The sequence below is a fragment of the Oryza sativa genome, chromosome 6 (genome assembly GCF_034140825.1).
Source record: "Oryza sativa Japonica Group chromosome 6, ASM3414082v1".
Classification (NCBI taxonomy): domain Eukaryota; kingdom Viridiplantae; phylum Streptophyta; class Magnoliopsida; order Poales; family Poaceae; genus Oryza; species Oryza sativa.
The window spans coordinates 28,573,693-28,593,904 of record NC_089040.1 but is presented as its reverse complement, the minus strand read 5'-3'; the positions used below and the strand labels follow the sequence as shown (position 1 = coordinate 28,593,904).

The 20,212-nt window shown below is 42.6% G+C and overlaps 2 protein-coding genes across 4 annotated transcripts; both read left to right on the top strand.

Annotated features, from left to right (window-relative positions):
- Positions 1–86: 86 nt before the first annotated feature.
- Positions 87–3,878, top strand: LOC4341796 (ATP-dependent zinc metalloprotease FTSH 2, chloroplastic-like). The gene is given in 5 exon segments (NM_001421693.1): positions 87–362; positions 909–2,051; positions 2,380–2,693; positions 2,794–3,034; positions 3,279–3,878. Coding segments are annotated over 4 exon segments (2,031 nt in total). The 5' UTR covers positions 87–362; positions 909–917; the 3' UTR covers positions 3,621–3,878.
- A 5,264-nt stretch (positions 3,879–9,142) lies between these two features.
- LOC9268159 (uncharacterized) lies at positions 9,143–19,820 on the top strand. 3 transcript variants are annotated; one of them, XM_015788394.3, is made up of 17 exons: positions 9,143–10,073; positions 11,220–11,720; positions 11,816–11,950; positions 12,040–13,989; positions 14,063–14,179; positions 14,584–14,766; positions 14,863–14,925; positions 15,466–15,537; positions 15,609–15,881; positions 16,761–16,880; positions 17,390–17,449; positions 17,690–17,730; positions 17,903–17,980; positions 18,067–18,151; positions 18,428–18,662; positions 18,860–18,974; positions 19,050–19,820. In XM_015788394.3, exons 1-15 carry the CDS (start codon positions 9,201–9,203, stop codon positions 18,554–18,556), a joined length of 4,680 nt encoding a protein of 1,559 aa, XP_015643880.1. In that variant the 5' UTR covers positions 9,143–9,200; the 3' UTR covers positions 18,557–18,662; positions 18,860–18,974; positions 19,050–19,820. The 3 variants fall into 3 exon arrangements, with proteins under 3 accessions (XP_015643880.1, XP_025882080.1, XP_015643879.1); XM_026026295.2 differs by having other exon boundaries at positions 11,816–11,953; positions 15,631–15,881; XM_015788393.3 differs by having other exon boundaries at positions 11,816–11,953.
- Positions 19,821–20,212: the final 392 nt, after the last annotated feature.

Here is a 20,212-nt window from a genome sequence, read left to right as displayed (position 1 = left end):
GGCACGCAAAAAATACGAGCCATTTGCCAATTTCACCAGGACGGAGAGATATTTCACTTCGTCTCCATGGGCTTTGGCTTCCGTCTAAGTGGGCTCATCTCTTCCTTATCGACGCTGTGGGCACGGAGGCGGCCACGTCGCCCCCATCCCCCTCTCCTCCTCTTCCTCCCCAAATCCCCACGCAACTGCGCACCGGAGAGAGAGAGAGAGAGGCCAAGCGAGCGGAGGAGGAAAAATCAATCTGCCGCTACCCTCCTCGTCGGTGTCGGGCTATTTATACACTCCACTCCCTCCTCCCTCCCCTTCCTAGTTCGGCCCACCCCCCCCCCTCTCCCCTCCACGCCCCGCTCCGATCCACTCAGGTGCGTGCTCGTTTGCTTTGGATTCAGTGCTTCCCTTTACGATTTCGCTTGCGTGCGTGGGTGCGTGCGTCTGGTTCTGTTTCTAGCTTGAATCCAGTGTGTAAGTGTGTGGCGTTTGGTCTCTGATGCGATGCGGATGTTCTGTTTGTTAGCCAGTATGCTTTTCGGAATTTGGAGTACTGGTCTAGCTTTTTACTGGTAAAGATGGTGGGACTGAGATCGTTAGCGTGTTCGTTCCAATCGATAGGTTAATCAGCAAGTAGAAGCTACGGTGAGCTACTGAATTCGGATTTCATACTGGTTTGGGGATGATGGTTGTAGCTGTTTGTAGTTCGAGAAGGGATTACAATAGCTTCTACTTGTAGGGGTGATTGTGAAGAGATGCTTTACCTTTGTTCTTGAATACTTACGGTAGGACAGCTTGTTAGTTACAGCTAAGTTGGATTGATATGAAGTGATTAGCTTAGTTGAAGTATCGGATGAAGCAATTTCTGCCATACAACACTTGTATGATTGACAAGATCTCCCTTTCATTACTTTTAACAGTGAGCGAAGATGGCTCCAACATCCATGAGCCTTGCTGCAAAGACGCCGCTTCCCTTCTCGACACTTCCTTCGAGTGGCGTTGCACAGAGGCCAGTTTCTGTGACTGCCTCCCTCGAGCACAAGACTAATGATGCCAGAAGGAAGTTCCTAAAGCTCGCGCTTGGGAACCTCGGGGTCGGGCTTCCCACCTTGTTGGGTGCTAAGAGAGCTCTTGCTGAAGAGCAAGGTGTCTCGTCGTCGAGAATGTCTTACTCGAGGTTCCTTGAGTATCTAGACAAGGACAGAGTGAAGAAGGTTGATTTGTTTGAGAATGGCACGATTGCCATTGTAGAGGCTATTTCTCCTGAGCTCGGCAACCGTGTGCAGAGAGTTCGTGTGCAGCTTCCTGGTCTAAGCCAGGAGCTTCTCCAGAAGTTGAGGGAAAAGAATATCGATTTTGCTGCACACAGCAACCAGGAGGACTCTGGTTCTCTTCTGTTCAACCTGATCGGAAACTTGGCTTTCCCACTTATCCTTATTGGTGGTCTATTTTTGCTGTCAAGAAGAGCACAAGGTGGCCTTGGTGGACCTAACGGTCCTGGCTTTCCCCTTGGTTTTGGTCAATCTAGGGCCAAGTTTCAGATGGAACCCAACACTGGTGTTACATTTGATGATGTTGCTGGTGTCGATGAAGCAAAGCAAGACTTCATGGAAGTGGTTGAGTTCTTGAAGAAACCAGAAAGGTTCACCGCTGTTGGTGCTCGCATCCCTAAGGGTGTTCTGCTTGTTGGTCCTCCTGGAACTGGTAAGACTTTGCTTGCCAAGGCTATTGCAGGGGAAGCTGGTGTGCCGTTTTTCTCGATATCAGGATCTGAGTTTGTGGAGATGTTTGTCGGAGTTGGTGCCTCCCGGGTTCGTGATCTCTTCAAGAAGGCAAAGGAGAATGCTCCTTGCATAGTATTTGTTGATGAAATTGATGCTGTTGGGAGGCAAAGAGGGACAGGTATTGGTGGTGGAAATGATGAAAGGGAGCAGACTTTGAATCAGTTGCTGACTGAGATGGATGGTTTTGAGGGGAACACTGGAATCATTGTTATTGCTGCCACCAACAGGGCTGATATCCTGGATTCTGCTTTACTCAGACCTGGACGTTTTGACAGACAGGTTAGTTTTTATCCACTGAACATTCTTTTGGATGTGAACATCTGTTGTATTCTAGTTTTTAACTCATTCAATTGTGACACAATTAAGTAAAAATGTTTCAGCTATAGCGTTTACCTTTGTTCTGTATTATTGAAGTTCTCACGTGGTTTTAGGCTAGAAGTCCAATAAATACTCGTTCTTGGTTGTAGCTTACTCACGCAATCAGTTTGGATGCTTTTGGTTTCGAGCTTGAGTTATCTTTGAGTGTTCTCAAAGTTAGAATTTTGTTATCCTCATATGTCCAAAACCTTGCTAACATTATGGATATACCTTTTAACTTGTTGCACAGGTAAGTGTTGATGTTCCTGATGTACGCGGAAGGACAGAGATTCTTAAGGTGCACGGTAGCAACAAGAAGTTCGATACTGATGTCTCTCTTGAAGTCATAGCAATGAGAACACCTGGCTTTAGTGGAGCAGACTTGGCAAATCTTCTAAATGAAGCAGCCATATTAGCGGGCCGACGTGGTCGGACAGCAATTTCCTCAAAGGAGATTGATGATTCAATTGACAGAATAGTGGCTGGTATGGAAGGAACTGTGATGACAGATGGGAAGAGCAAAAGTCTTGTTGCTTACCATGAAGTTGGGCATGCAATTTGTGGGTAAGAGATAATCTGCATATTTGCTAACTGTGCTTTTGTTTATTACTTGCATATCAAAATTCCGTGCAACTATTCATATCTGGAAATGTATTCTTTGTAGAACTTTGACGCCTGGCCACGACCCTGTCCAAAAGGTTACTTTGATCCCGAGGGGTCAAGCTCGTGGTCTCACATGGTTCATTCCAATGGACGACCCAACGCTCATCTCCAGGCAACAACTGTTCGCCAGAATTGTTGGTGGCCTTGGCGGTCGTGCTGCTGAGGAGATCATTTTTGGGGAGCCTGAGGTGACCACAGGAGCTGCTGGTGACTTGCAGCAAATTACTGGCCTAGCCAAGCAGGTACGCTATATTTCTATTCTAGAACTTTGCTAATTGATCTACAGAAACTTTGAAGCAGTAGACTATGTAATCTGTTCTGCTTCTGCACCTTTTATGACTTACAAACCAGTCTGGAGGATAAATTTGCTGCAAAATAACATGCTAGAAAAACTGACAGCATTTACATATATATTAAACATCTGTTCTTAGTCCTTCCCCTTTCTTTCTTTTGCTAATTACACCTGGGGTCACAATGCTTCTGCAGATGGTGGTTACATTCGGTATGTCGGACATTGGTCCGTGGTCGCTAATGGACTCAGGAGCTCAGAGCGGCGATGTCATCATGAGGATGATGGCAAGGAACTCCATGTCGGAGAAGCTCGCGGAGGACATCGATACCGCTGTGAAGCGGTTGTCCGATGAGGCCTACGAGATCGCTTTGAGCCAGATCAGGAGCAACCGGGAGGCCATGGACAAGATCGTGGAGGTGCTCCTTGAGAAGGAGACATTGAGTGGTGACGAGTTCAGGGCGATTCTCTCCGAGTTCACGGAGATCCCTGTCGAGAACCGGGTTCCCCCAGCCACGCCGGCAGCTCTCCCTGCCTAAATCCCACTAGTTTTGTAGGAATGGAACATGCTGTAAGATGTTCATATTTTCGATTCTTGGTGTACACTAACTTTACTTTGCCGGCCGGATTTTTTGGCATACTACATGTAACTTACTCTTGGTTAATTATAAAATGTAATTAGCTGAAAAAGGTTTCTTGCAATCACTTCTTAACCGGGAAAATTCATGGTGATGGACTCGTACAATGGTAGAATACAAAGGGTGTGCCTTTCACAGGCAATCCTGTGCGTGCTTTTTAATGGCTTGGATGGAATTACTACTTTTTTGATGTTCCAATCTGACCTTAGTAAATTCGACAATTTATCACATTTATAGTACTCCTACATCATCAGCAATTATTGTCAATGCAACTTCATTTAATATATCAACTATGCAGGGACAAAATGATAGCGCTGTCATGTTTGGTTTCCTGTGCTTGTGTCCCTGATATATTTTGCATGCAACGACAAATTTTGCCTGATATATTTTGCATGCAACGACAAATTTTGTCCAACGGATCATATCTGAGCTGTGATCACAGTTTTGATGTGATTAATGTTGGCGTTAAATTTATATTGGTTAGTTGATCGTGCATTCGTGCTACCAAAAATGTACCAAAACCTGTCAACACTATCAAACCTGCAACTTCGTTGGTTTTGATCGCTCTTCAAGCCTGAACCACAAACAATGAAAATCGTGGCCTGAGCCACAAATTACTCAAGTCTGGCATCTAATAATTAGTTGATCACCCATCTTAATATAAGAGAGAAGTTCACAAGGACTAGGTTACCAGATTAGTGGACGGTCACGGTGCCAATTCTAGATTTGGAATTTGGAACCACCAATCTTCTAGAAAAGGAACAAAAAAACAAAAAGCAAAAGCGAAGTGAGCGTAACTCAACTAGTTAGGTTTCTTTTGACGAACCCAGGCCACTTGGATTCAAATTCTAGATTTGATATGGATGCTCGCACTTACGCGTGGTGACTTCGTCAATCTCAAGATATATCGCTCCAGTCTTCCGGAGGTGCTCATAAGGGTAAGGTAAGTGTGTGTGCGCTATAATAAGCGTCTATGTTTGTACCGTGTTTCTAATCCTATCTTACTATAAAGTTATCTCCCACTAATTCCTTAAGCTTAACATGTAAAGATGACACATCATCTTTCACTAACAAGATGCCGCATCATCATCCACTAATTAACAAAATGCCACATCATCATCCACTAACAATCATCACATTTAAACATCATGCAAACATGCTATATTTTTATAGTTTTTATAATTTAAGAGCTTTTCAAATACAAACATGTTAAATTATCGTCCAACATAATTAACATAATGTTTCAATGTATATATTTATTATGTTTTATGATATCCTATATACTTATATAGTTTATCCTTATTTAGTTAGTGCTTAAATGATTAATCTACGGTCCAAATTATCTTTCTCCTTTTTTTCCTCTAATTAAGCCATATCACATCAATTGTTTGTAGCCTTTAGATGATTAATCTACGGTCCAAACTATCTTCCTATTTTTTTTCTTCCATAAAATCATACCACCTTACCTTTTACGTTTGAATCACCATTCCACATACTATTTGAATTTAAATTATCATAAATCACATTAATTTACTTAATCTGATATTATCTAGCTATCTTACACGTTATTTTTTTTTGTTATCATACGAAATTCCCGCAGCAATGCGCGGGGTTTCACCTAGTAAAAAAACAAAATAAGTGCAAAATATTTGGAACCATCAATCCAAGTCTAGAAAAAGGAATAACGAACAACAGGTGAAAAATGCAAAAGAATTTTGCCTCACGTCCCCACTGGCCCCACCTGCCAGCTACACAGCTTCACATGTCTCTCCCCCGTCTACGGACGCAGGCTAGAGGTGGCCAAACGGGCGGCCCGGCCCGGCACGGCACGGGCACGGGTCCGGCACGGCCCGTTTCGGCACGGCCCGTTAGGCACGGCTGATGAAACGGGCCGTGCCGTGTCGGCCCACGTGCCGAGCCGCCGGCCCAAGCACGGCCCGTGGATGGCCGGGCCGTGCCCGTGCCGGCACGGCACGCCCGCGGCCCACGGGCCGTTCGGGGCACGGCGGCCCGTGAAGGCAGGCCGCCAGCCCACAGTGCATGCACAGTGTTTTTTTTTTTAAAAAAAGGAAAGGAAATGTATAAGGAAAAAAAAATTAAAAATGGAAATAAAATGTTTAAAAAAAAGTAATGATTTACTAATGTTAAAAAATGAAAAAATGGTATTTAAAAAATGGAAATAAAAGTTTTTTAAAAAAGTAATGATTTGCTAATGTTAAAAAAAAGAAAAAATGGTATTTTTTTGTTGTGTTGAAAAATTTAAAAATATAGATTGTGATTCATTATTTTGAAATAATTTAAAGGTAAATCCACACTTGCGAAAATATTGCAAAAGAATTTGTTAAAAATAGTAATGACCTTTATTAATGTTTATATCATTACAGGATACAATGATACATGCTGCCTCGTTAAAAACTTTGTCATGTAAAAACTCATAGGGGAAAATGAGAAAACCATGACAAAGAAAAGAGTACAGCTCAAAGGTCAGAACTACTTCTAACAAAATTCTACTGGGGTTGGTCTGGATCCAGGTAGAGTTGCTCGAAGTGGGCGGCCAATTCTTGGTTGTCCGCAGTGTATTGGGCATGTTGTCGAGCAAGCTCCCAGTCTTTAACGCTTAGTAGCATTTCGACGTGGTCGCTGCGCAGAGTCGTCCTCCGGTCTTCGATGATTCGGCCGCATAGACTGAAGGCCGATTCGGAGGACACCGTCGACACGGGCACCGTCAACACATCCCGTGCTAGTTTTGAAAGCACAGGATATGTTATCTTGTGGTCATTCCACCACCCGAGGACGTTGAAATCTTGTGCTTCGTGGTGGATGGCGTCGCTGTCCAAATAACCGGACAACTCTTCGGCCACAACATGCGAAGAGGCGTCTCCACTTGTAGCCGACGAACTGCCACCACCTTGGATTGAACTTGAAGACGATCCACCCCAAATCCTACCCCACTGTATCTTCTTCTTACCTGTAGTGGGGATAGGAGGGGGTCTCCGCTGGCGAACTTCCTGAAACTTTACTTCATATCTTCCAAAAACCTCATATAATTTACGTCTAACCTCAGTATAAAAAGAACTATAATCTACACCTATAGTATCTCCAACAAGTGATAAAATAGCAGACAATCCCCTTAATTTACACCTAGGATCTAAAACAAAAGCAAGAGCATACAACATAGGTATATTTTTCCAATATTTCAAATATTTTTGTTTCATGTGAAAGACAGGTTCAGTTAGAACGTCATCATTTTCGTATTCTTTAAATAAAGTAGCAATTTCAAGAAGGTTGTGCAAAATTATATTAGCAGTTGGATAATAAACATGTGACAATGTTAGAGTAGAATCATAAAAAGTTTCTAGAAATTGGTAAAATTTTTGGACAATTGCCCAAACATGCTCGTTCAGTACTGAAGACCCGTCACTGTTTCTTGGGCCACCACGTGACTGAACAAAATCAGAAAGTAAACTACTATAAGGTAAAACAACTTTTAACATTAAATACGTTGCATTCCACCGATGCTCTGCATCGGTGGCAAACTTACGAGCTTCCACACCGGCCGCAATGCAAAACCTCTTCCATGCAGCAATCCGCGGGTTAGAAGCAGTTAACCACGCGATTGCTTGACGAACAGCATCGATGTGGTCACCTACCCTCTTCATGCCAGTCTTAACAATCAAATTAATTATATGACATGCACAACGCTGATGGAGTAGAAAAGATTGAGCATACACACAAAATAAAGGTTGCAATATTTCAATAGCCCTAGAATTAGCAGATGCATTATCTAGGGTGACAGCAAATATTTTATCAGCAAGATTAAATTCATTAATTACTTCCCTAATTCTTTCAGCTATGTTTTCTCCTGTATGTGAGACATCTATTAACCTAAGCCCTAAAACTCTCTTTTGTAATTGCCAATCATCATCAACAAAATGAACAACTACGCTAAGATAATCCTCTCTAGCTCTACTACTCCATATATCTGAAGTAACACAAACAGAGAAAGTACATGTACTAAACAGTTCCTTAAGTGCAGTTGCTTCCTTGTGATAAACATTCTCTAAATCTCTAGTTGATGTTTGCCTACTCACAGCTTTAAACCTAGGGTTATGAGATTGCTGAATGTAATGTTCAAAAGCAGGGGACTCCCCAAAGTTCAGGGGTAAATCTTGCCTGGCGATTAACCGGACAAGAGATTCCCGAGCAACCATGGGATCGTACTCCCAACTGCGTACCGTACCGTCTGGGTTTAGCATAAGTTGCTGCTGCCGGAGTTGTATTCCTTGCTTCTTGGCACACGACTCCGCATGGCGCTTGAGGTGACCTGTACCACCAGAAGAACGAGCAGATAAAATTTGCCTACATATTCTACAACGGGCTTTCGATACCTCCCTTCCGTCGGGGCATGTTTCCTTTATCTCGTCGAAGCTTTGCCACACACCGGAGGTTCTCGATCTCTTCGAGCCGGTGTGTGTCGAAACACTTCCGCTCGCGGTTCCGGAAAATCCTTCCGAAGCTGTCGCCTCCTGAACCGGTACCTCCTCAACGACAGCCGTATGAACCGGTACCTCCTCCACAGATGGTGGAGTTGGAGCCGATCCGGAGGTACCGTCAAACCCCGACATGTAGTTGGGGTCGAAATCACCCAAGGTGAACGACGGCGACTGGTATGGAAAGTTCGGATCCATTCTGAAAATTTAAACCGACATAAACAAATTTTCGAATATTTATTGAATTCACAAACACAATACAAATAATACACAAATTTGAATATTACTTACATCTTTCCAACCGCGAGCTCTTCAAACCTCTGCGATCAAACTGTTGAACTACGAAACTAATTTTGATTTTTGACAAAATTTGAGCAAATTTTGTCAAAATCAAAAAAAAATGCACACTTGAGAACAAAGAGAGCACTTAAAACACTTGAGAGCACAAGATGAGGAGTGTGGGATGAGGAGAAATGGCTGGGGTTCATGCCCTATTTATAGGGCGAAATTTGAGATTTTTTGAAATTTTTATGAATTTTTTAGCCTCCCAACGGTTATTTTCAAATTTCAACGGTCAAATAGCCGTTAGTGCCACGTGTCGCCGTCCCATTGGACCGCCGCCCGCCTGCCGCGCCTGACGGGCCGCCGCCGTGCCGTGCCGGGCCGTGCCCCGGGCCGTGCCGTGCCGGCCCGCTACAGTAGCCGGGCCGTGCCGTGCCGGCCCGCGTGCTCGGCCAGCGGCCCAAGCACGGCACGGCTAAACGGGCCGTGCCGGCACGGCCCGTTACTGTAGCAGGCCGTGCCGGGCCGTGCCTGCTACAGGTCCGGCCGTGCCGCGCGCGGCCCGTTTGGCCCGGCCCATTTGGCCACCTCTAACGCAGGCCCAGCCCACACTGGCCATACTCCTCCCTCCTCCCCCAATTCCCAGGTCCCGACCAACCCCACCGGAGGCGAAGCCGCACACCTCCCCACTTCCGACCACGCGACCACCATGGCCTCCGCCTCCGCCTCCGCCTCGCCGCGCACCGCGCGGCAGCTCGCCGACGCCCTCACCGCGCACCTCTCCCTCTACCACGCCGCGACCCCTCCCCCTCCCTCCTCCTCCTCCCCGCGCGCCGCGATCCTCCGGTGGCTCGCCTCCCTCTCCCCGCCCTGCCGCGCCGCGGCCGCGACCTCCCTCCTCACCCCCGCCGCGGCCGCCGCGCTCCTCTCCATGCTCCGCCGCCTCCGCGCTCGCGGCCACTCCTCCTTCTTCGTGCTGCATCCTCCTTCCCCTTCTTCCGCGGCGGTGGCCGAGGAGGGGGCGGCGGCGCCCACCGTCCTCTCGCGGCTCTCCCGCGGCCTCCTCGCCCGCGCCGCGGAGGCATCCCGCGGGCAGGGGCTCGTCTTCGACCACCTCCTCCTCTTCCCTTCCTCCCCCACGTCGTCGTCGCGCCTCGACGCGATCACGGTCGCGGAGGAACTCCTCGGCGACCTCGACGGTTTCGTCGCGGCCATGGACGAGATCTCGGGTGGGAGGTTCCTATGCGGTGACGGGGAGGTGGACCTGGTGGCAATGGTGGGGGAGGAGTTCCCCGAGCTGCCCTGGCTGAAGGCCAAGGGGTACTACGTGATCGAGGAGTTCGTGGCAAATTGGGTGGAGATCGCGCTGCGGATGTCGTGGGCGGCGGCGGGGGGAGGTGGTGGAGGTGGAGGTGGGGGGAGGAAGGCGGTGAGGGTTGGGAAGGGTGTCAAGGAGAAAGCTGGATTGGCAGCAAATGCGTTCTGGAGGGAGAAAGGGTATGTGGATTGGTGGATGAGGCTGGAGCCGAGGGTGAGAGCAAGGATCATGGGAGCATTCTTTGGGAAGGGCACTACAGCACTGGTAATATGCTTACTTGTACTGCATTTTGAAATAATTTGCATTCATGGATTTAGGATACTGCAGTGCTTCCATTTCTCAGTTGTATCTTCTATGGAAGTCGAAAGCATCGATGCTTGTATTTTGGGTAGTTAGCTTTGCCATTTTTTGTGTGTAAAAGGAACGATTGTGAGAAAGGTGGTGCGGAAATAAAGCAAATATGTGATCAAAGTAACATTTGCAAAGATACTGATGCATAGTTATGCTATTCTAAAATCAGTTGTTGGAAAACAAGCTGAATATGCGCTCCACAACTCTGTAGAAACGTGTGCTCCCTAGTTTTCATGGAATCATGGGAAAGAAAGAAGTGATGATTTGGTTTGTGTTAAACTGTTAATGCTAACTTTTACAATGTAGGTTTGATTTTAAGTCAGTAAGAAGATTTAATGGGCTATTGAATAGAAGGGAAAATCTGTGAATCTTTCCATGGAAAGATTTCAAGGTTTTGCTATCATCTAAAGAATGGGTGATCAAACTAAGCATTAGTTATGCTTTACTGGCGTTGGAAATGATATACGGAATTCTTGTTGTTATGTACTGTACGTACATAGAAGAAAAGAATAACTCTTTTGCTCAACTCTATCATTTTTTCCCCAAAAAGGTTGGTCTCTAAAAATCATATCAAATAATGACGTCTTATTGGTGTTTGTTTCTGATAAAGATGATTTTGAAGTTTTGTTGAGTCAGATATTTTGTTTGTCTTTATAGGATTGCTTTTATGTTATAGTTACTACCAAGCTAACACAAGTAGGTTACTTTTGGCCTGTATGACTTGATGTACCCACAATTCTCACCTAGATATAGCATAACAAGTTGAAACCTTTTGGACTTATTCTGTTCCATTATACACGTGGATTGATAATTAATCTTCCTTTTTGCAACAAATGTGCCCTTACTAGACTTGTTATAACTAATGAATCAAACAATTGTTATTGTTACTATATGAACTTTGTTGCTGACCTAGCCATTTGATGTGGTGTATTGGTGTTCAGGCTTGTTTTACATACTGATTATAATTTGGCAAGAAAATCACATAAGTTGGTAGTAGTTAAGTTGGTTAAGTTGCTATGGCTTAGGCACACCTAATATGCTAATAGCTTAAGTTTGCAGGCTAATGAGATCATTGAAGGAACATATATTGCTTCTAGCGAGAAATTCAGTTTCTGCTTAGGTGAACCAGAGTCATTTGTTGCAGAGACTTATTATGAAAGCACACGGCAGTCTTTTTTCAGAAGGAATCGACCTTGTTGTCTTGATGTTCCAAGCACACTGTCTTGTAAGAAGAATCCCATTTTCGTGAAAGAATTGCAAAGGCTGATGCTGGTTCAGGAGATAGTGTACTTGAAGAGCAATATTTCTAACCGTAGTGGTGATGCAATCTTTTTCACTAAATTAATGTCAGCTGGTACTGTTGCTGACCATATACTCATGAAATTACGAGGAATTCTCATGGTGGTGTCAACGGAAAGTATAAATCTTGAACTCATTGGGGATGAAGCACCAAAGGCTGCCAAAAAGAAAGATGTTGAAAAGATCAGCGGTGGTTCTCGAAAAGGAAAGAAGAAGTCCAGTAGCTTGAAAAAGCTAATAACATCTTCTAAGCAAATGAAGGTATTGATGCTTTGCTTGCTCTTCAATTGATATAGACACAGATCTATGTGATTCACTGACAAAGTTACCTAGCTGACTTAAGGACATCTTTCCAGGACATCGGATGCAGTAGCTCAGATAGTCATGATCCTAAGGTTTTGCCAGATCAACAGGGTCCATCTGTTGTGTGCACTACTATTGAACATGCATCTGAAGATAATCTTTGCAAGGAAATTGCACCAACGCCAAAGGTGGTAAGCATTATTATCCGAATTCCCCCCCCCCTTTTTGTGTGCGTTAGTTTAATCATGAATATGAGTGATAACCTCCATATGTTTAGGAGCAAACTGTTGGGTTGGGTGACTGCAAGAACCAATGTAACAGCAAAAAGAGAAATAAGCGTAAAGGAAAAACTAAGCTCCATAATCTGATGAAAACTGAGAACCCTGGATCTGGCACATTGAAGACAGATGCTCCTCATATTGCTACAGAAGCTCCAAATAAACCTGTTGAAGCAACACATGTCTCACCTCATCTCCCATCATATGTCCATCAGTCCAAGAGTTGCATTCCCAAAGCAGTGAATTGCTGTGACTCTTCCATTGCACTTAATGGAACAGATGTAAAAGGCATTGGAAACACAAAACTGGAAGATACCTTGCATTCTCCCAGAGTCAGCTCGTTGTTGACTACAGAATGTTCTCAGAGTGTGAAAACATCTGATGGCTTTAGTATGAATGAGCAGGTCATATCGCAGAATGGCCAGAATGAATCTACACTCCAACCATCTTCTTGTTTGCCTTCCAGAAGTGATACTGTTGATCGTAACTCTGTAGTGGCAACTGAAAAAATATTGCCACCTGTTATTCCTACTAATATGTTTCACAGTGCTATAAGCGACAATGGCGGGGTAATGAAAACTGGAGGTGAATATTATGTGTACAACAGAAACACACTGGGTGGAACATCATATGAGTGGCCTAGTGTAGCACCACATCATTTTGTTTCACCGGAAATGCAACAGCGCCCTGCTACAACAGATAGGTTGCATCTTGATGTTGGTTACAGATGGCCAGCTCAATTTGAACAGCCTTTCCTTCCACCCAACCATCAGATGAGAAATCCGCCAGTTGAAGCTGGATGCAATCAAGTGCTATCCTCTCTTTCAGTGCCCTTAAGTTTTGATTGGCCTCCTGTTTTCAGAGGTTATGGTAAATTGAATCAAAACAATGCTTTAGGATATGATCCATTATATACTCCGCAGATGCAATCTTCCGCTTGGTCAGGGTTTCATGCTCCACTAATTCAAAGAGGTAGTATTTGCAATGAGAAAGATAGGAAATATTTTGGTGACAGTGATCCAAGAAACAAATCAGATGTTGGGGATGATACTGAAAGCTACTGGTTTTCTGAAGAAGAATCTGATGGCCGCGGACTTTCCGGAAGAGATATTAATCAATATTTTGGAGGAGGAGTTATGTATTGGAGTCCTGCAGAGCATGCCGGAACTGGTTTTTCTAGGCCACCATCTCTTAGCTCAGATGACAGTGCATGGGCTTGGCATGAGGCAGATGTTAGTCAAGTTCTTGATGACATACCTGTTGGGATTCCTTGTACATATAATGCAAATAGTGTGTCTTCACCACCTTCCACTTCAGTATGTTCCCAAAATGAATCTCCAGATCCTCTCCCTCAGTCTGTTGGTCATTCAATGACAGCAAATGGCATGAACAGTGAGTCGTTGCAGTCTCCATCTTCCATGCAAGACAGTCCTGAAGATAAAACTATTTCAGTTTCAAAGAGTGTATCTTGTGGCAGCGAAGTGATAAAGGGAGATACATTGCCATATGCAATGCTGCGGCCAATAGTTGTTCCAATATCACGAAGACCATCAAGATCTGAATTTAAGGGGGGTCATGATCACAGGAGCCCATGTGTGCCTTCAAACAGGAGGGATATTCCTCTTGTACGAAGACCTCCATCGCCAGTAGTACTTAGTGTTCCTCGAGTCCCTAGGCCGCCGCCTCCTTCTCCTGTGGGAGAGTCACGAAAACGAGGATTCCCTATTGTTAGATCTGGCAGCTCAAGCCCAAGACATTGGGGGATGAGAAGTTTGTTTACTGAGGACAAAATTTTGAACAGGGCTCAGTTTTGCTTGGATGGTCCTGAAGTCGTATGGCCTTCATGGGGAAATAAAGGAAGTCCTGCTGGTACTCTGGGGCAATCAATTGAGGATACTGTCTTGCAGGATCACCTTGTTAAGATTTCACAGCTTTCTCGTGATCAACATGTAAGGACGCCCGTGATCCAAAGAAAATATTATTTATGCAACTTTGTGCATTTCTAACTTATGCCTTTTGCAGCCAGATGTTGCGTTGCCTCTGCAACCACCAGATATGTTAAACTGTTCTTCTAGCAAGGCATCCCTCTCTTTGATGCACAATGCACTACACGAAGAGATAGATCAATTCTGTAAGCAGGTATGTCCTTTTTGTGCCACAAGTTTCATGTATGTACGCTATGTGATCTTTTTCTTTTAGCCTCCCATTTTCTGCTTGTTGTCTTATCAGCCACAACCAAAATTTGTATATTAAAAGTTAATTTTAGAGTTGCTTTTGAGGTTTTTTCATCGTAGTTTTATTTTCCAGCATTGGCTTTTAAACTGTTAAGCACACATATATAAAAAGTTCTGCCTATAATTTTTTCTTTTGGTTCTTAGTTCATTTTTTCCACGGCTTATTAGCCGTAGATCAAACAATCAAAGACTTACTCTGATGCCAAGTAATCCCATGCCATGGCTTGTTTTTGAGTCCTTGAAAATCTCCATTATAGTATGGTAAAAAGATCTCAATTCTTATTTGCTGATTCCAAATGTGATACTTAGGTTTCTGCCGAGAATCTGGTGAGGAAGCCCTATATTAATTGGGCTGTCAAAAGGGTCACACGGTGTTTGCAAGTTCTCTGGCCTCGTTCCCGTACAAATCTATTTGGCTCAAATGCCACTGGTTTGGCTCTTCCAACAAGCGATGTAGATCTTGTAATTTCTCTTCCACCAGTTCGTAATTTGGTGAGTTGCATTACTATCGGTATGCATGTAACTGGTAGTTCAAATGTACCTGCCTACATGCCATAGTGTGCAATTCTAAGTTGTGGCTGCTTCCAGGAACCTATAAAAGAAGCTGGGATTTTGGAAGGCAGGAATGGCATCAAGGAAACGTGTCTCCAGGTAAGATGCCTTGACTAACAGACTGACGCATTCTCTAGTATCAGTATGCTGTTTACTCTGCATTCTAAACTGGTCGATGGCATATTATCGAATTTTAGCAAATTACTTTGTTGTGATGAATTTGGGTTGTTAATGATTGATTGTATTGTGCACAATGGCGCTTTATTATCCTCTTAAGGTCTGGATGCCAAGTTATTAATGCAATGAAACTGGATATTAGGAGGAAATGCATGAATTATATCGGAGTTATCTGTCTTAGTTTACATTCTTTAGAAGAATGCATGTGTGGGGGTCAACATGCTACTATTAGAAGAGTGAATTCGTCATAATTGTTCTAGATATTAAATAAGTTTTCATGTTACATGGCTTGCGATGCACATGTTTTTTTTCCTCTTGCCTGCGCATCTTCGTGGCGCAGTGAATTAGTGGCTTTTAGCTAATTACTGAACACTATGCGCGTTACTACAGTAATATTTAGACCACGGTCAAGAAAATATTTTACATTGAGTCTTTTCTTCTTCTTCTTTTTGTTTGTTTCAGCATGCAGCACGGTGTCTTGCAAACCAGGACTGGGTTAGGACTGATTCCCTCAAAACAGTTGAAAACACGGCGGTAAGTTCCTTCATTTGCTAGCTCACCAGCTATTTTTTATTTTCCTCATACGTATGTCATTAAATTTGCAGATACCTGTGATCATGCTTGTAGCTCAAGTGCCCTGTGACACAAATTTGTCCAGTGAATATTCTTCTGTTCTGGATAGCTCACACGAACAATTATCCATCAATGTGCTTGGAGATCAAGGGAGCCCTTCTCGTTCTGACAACTCTAGTTCAGAAGGTAGCAGCATGCCAATGTGTTCAAGAATAAACAAGGATGATGGCAATGTTGTGCAGTCAATTCGTCTTGATATAAGTTTCAAATCACCATCCCACACAGGACTCCAGACAACTGAGTTGGTAAGTTAAAAAAGATTACTATCTACCCTTATATTTTGAAGAAAATAAGTTTTATTTCTATTTGTTAGTTTTAGAATCAACCTTCATGCAAAGACTTTGAACAATGAATCATAAGCATTAAGGAATTTATAGCATAAATGCGCTTGCAATACAGGTTCTTGGATATGTATATAATTAAGTACAATTATATGTCATACTGTCTGTTGTATTCATAGAATATTACCTTTCGTATGTGGTTCTAATTATTTATTCTTTGCCATGGCTCCTGTGCGATGTTGCCATTTTAGTATTGCAATAAATTATGCTGAATGCATGATGTCAATTCAAAGTGTATTTACTATTCATATATAAATTATTGCAGTACATAAAATGTCACATGCGGACCATACATACAGTTATAATTATCAGCATGCTCTTGTTTTCTTGTCAACTGTCACATGTCATCTCAAATGAATGCTAAATGTTCTATATACTGTCACCTTAGCGGATCATATGGATGAAATAATTATGTTACTCTCGGAGTGAATAATTCTTTACAATCTGCCATAAGTATTTGCTTTACTGAGATCTTGTAGAAAAAGAATATGTTTGAAGAACCAATGGGTTACAACATTTTGATTTTTTCATAGTGTGTAGGATTTGATGCCACAATGACATGGTTTTGTTAGACATTAAGTCTTATATATACATGAATGAGCAACCAGCCAGCTGTTTATTAGGTTTGAGATATGCACATATTGCACACATTGCTCGCTAGATATTGTGCATAAGGACATGAGTAAGAAAGTTTGCAGATCACAAGCTTACATCTATCAAACAATGTTTCATGAGACCTAAGGCCCCCCTGTCTATTTATTCACCTTCTTTTTTCACTTACAGGTCTGTGAATTAACTCAGCAATTTCCTGCTGCTGTGCCTCTTGCCTTAATACTGAAGAAGTTTTTGGCTGACCGGAGTTTGGATCACCCATATTCTGGTGGTCTAAGTTCATATTGTTTGGTATGTAACTTTTCATAACACCTGCTGTTCCTGTCGTGGCTATCTATTACTCTCTGGATAACTTTCTTAGGTGTGAATGATGTCATGAACTTAAACTGACACCTTACCGTTCAAATTGTTGCTATAATAATAAAAAAACATTATGAGTGAATAGCTATTTTTTTTCTCCTTAACTTTAGTAGATTAGTCCCAGATATTTACTATTTGGTGATTTAGGTTTTTTTTTTCTGGATTAACCCTCTTAATCAGATGCATTTCTATCCATAGTATTATCTAGCACTGTATGACTTAGCCTTAAAGAACAGACCCAGTAAAGTACGGTCCTCAGCTAACTAATTTGTGCTTGTACCTTGCCACTTTTGTACAGTAGTTCATACTTGCTGATCTTCCTTTCTTCCATTTCTTTTTTCTCTCTTTCAATTAAGGGCAAATCCAGATTATTTGCATCAATATTGGTATCTTGAGAGCCCACTGAAAAATAATCCTCCAGTTTATAACTTCCTTTGCAGGTACTGTTAATCGTTCGTTTTCTTCAGCATGAGCATCATCTTGGTCGGCCCATTAACCAAGTAAGTTGCAAATCATGAATAGAGAAGAAGGGTTTTTTATATGCTCTATTTCATTACTAGTTCTTGTATCTTTTTCCTATTAGACGTTTGCTTCTGTATCATCCGGTTGTTATTTTGGTAATCAGCCTTCATGTAACTTGTAACAACAGGCAAAGTCATTTTTTCAATCTCTCTTAGTTAAATTCAGTTTTCTTATTTCCTTCTAAGTTAATTTCATATCTGTTCCTTCATGTTTGACAGAATCTGGGCAGCCTTTTGATGGATTTCCTATACTTTTTTGGGTAAGAAAAATACATCTGGACACTTTATCCTTTAATACATAAGGGAGGACACAAACTTCAAAGACTATAGGGCTCATATGCGATTTATCCTGTGCAAATTGCAATCGTTTTGGAGTAGTAATATAATTATCATCTAAGATGGAATTTAATTAGTGAGTAATCTGGATATCAGGAATGTATTTGATCCGCGCCATATGCGTATCTCTATCCAAGGAAGTGGCATTTATTTGAACCGAGAAAGAGGTCACAGGTGATAAAATTAAATATCAATGTATCAGTTTATCTGTTTCTGTCAACTATTGCCTTCTGTAATTTTTCCATATGCTTGATTTGCAGCATTGATCCAATACACATTGATGATCCTCTTTGCCCTGCCAATAATGTGGGCAGGAACTGTTTCCGCATTCACCAATGTATCAAGGTTACTTATAATTCTCCCTTTGCTGGTTGATTGGACCTTTCTTCTGCAGTATGTGTTTTTTAAGTTGTTTGTATCTTTATTTTCTCACCTTCTGGAATTTTGTTCTTACTATTTTCTGGGTTATCATACTGTGTATGGTAAACTTCAGAATTTCTAAAGCAATATTTTAGTCTTCATACTGTATTAGGACTAACTTTGTTTGGCCTTCAAGCATCAATTGTTGGTAACAAATTGCGCATATTTACTAACTCTACTGTTTGATCATTTGTATGGCAGGCTTTTGCTGATGCTTTTACTGTTCTAGAAAATGAGCTGCTGCAGTTCAGTGCAGAATGTTACACACCTGTGTCATCATTCAACCTACTGAAGAAAATAATGCCAAGTATTGATTTCGATGAGCTATAGAGATGAGAAGAGCCTAGGGATTCCACACAGTACAAGCGATGTTGGGCTGGAATGTCCTGTACTGCGTCCTGGACACTCAGAATGGTTATGTCAATTATTAAAAAAGGTAACTATTAACACCACATGTCAATCTGGGTTTCACTCTACATTTGCTAGGTTACACCCTAATATTAGTCCTATGAGTTGCAACATAAGTAATGTAAGATAGATATACAAAGTTGCAAACTGCCCATATTCAAGTGCGTTATTTGGTGAAGTTGTGTTCCAAAGTATTGTAACTTCTATCCTGCTCTAACTTGGCAGCTGGGGGAGCCTTGAAATGGCTAATTCAGGAACAAGAAGGTGCTGCACGCAGAATGCACATATATTCAGGGATAGTTGTTCCTGCTCCCCATGTGACAGTGGGTTTCACCACGTGGTACGTATATTAAACTATCAAATCCATATTGATATCATGATTAACGGATCCTTAACCTTTCCCCCAACATTACAGTTTCCAACTTCCGGATGCAGAAATGAACTCATTCCTGCTGTTCACCTGTAAGGTTATGGAAAGAGCAGAGATCAGTATATCTGTTCGAAGCTACAAATCCTGAGCAGCATGGTGGGATAGGCTGCTCAACCGCAGCAACAGGTTGAAGTGGTTGGACGATGACCGTCATGAAATACCAATAACAACAAATGGAAGGACGTTTATATCGTGAGACACTCTGGCAGTTAGGCTATATAAACTCGTGGAAGACGAAAAGCATGTTACTACCTTCATCTCAAAATATAAGGGATTTCGGCAATGCAAAAATCCCTTATATTTTCAGGAAGGAGGTAATACCTACGAAGAAATCTGCTCCAACGTGTAGCATCAGTTGAACTGTGGAAGTGTCACTGGCAGTTTGTCGCCAGGCATAACATTGGAAGCACGAGTGCACGACTGGTGTGCGGAAGCAATTGTACAAAATTACGTCAACTAAGAGACATGGAACACAACTGATTCCCTGGAGCAGTCAAAAGGGTACCCTGAGCAGAACAACTGATTTTCGGCAGAGAACTTCCCAAGTTATAGGAAGTATCTGTTCCATGAACTGTAGTACTAATTTAGAATTTAAGTTAATTCACCCTTAAGTTATTATACTTTTCATGGATTTCGGATTGTTGCAGTCTGAACTATGGAATTCAAGTTATACAAACTTGTAAGAACGGCACCGTAGTGTATAGTACATCTGGATGAAATGTTGAATGGCATATGAGGCCAAGGCGTTTGGTGGCAGATTTGGCATTTGGATGAAATTTACGTACTGCATACAGTATGCACCAAGTAGAGTCTGCACATTGCAGACACATTTTTTCTGCCCGTCTGCAGGACTGCCGGATTGCCGGTGACATCAATTTTCATTCTCCTCCCAACAGTCACAGCCTCACAGGTCATCATGACTGCATGTAGTATTATGCATGTAGTATTAGGGCACCCACAATGGTTATCTATAGGCTCTCTATAAGAGATCCATGTCAGCATATTTTCCTACTTGGAAGAGATTAAATGAAGAGAGAGAGCAAAGCTATCTACTAACCTGGAGATAGTCTATAGAGAAAAACGAGGCAATGTATTAGAGAGCTATAGATACCCATGTAGACATACTATTGAGATGGTTTACTATTAAT

Coding starts and splice junctions, on each gene's coding strand:
- LOC9268159 (XM_015788393.3), top strand. CDS start 9,201: ATGGCCTCCGCCTCCGCCTCCGCCTCGCCGCGCACCGCGCGGCAGCTC. Junction 14,767..14,862: donor TTCCACCAGTTCGTAATTTG/GTGAGTTGCATT, acceptor GGCTGCTTCCAG/GAACCTATAAAAGAAGCTGG. Junction 17,731..17,902: donor GATTTCCTATACTTTTTTGG/GTAAGAAAAATA, acceptor TCTGGATATCAG/GAATGTATTTGATCCGCGCC.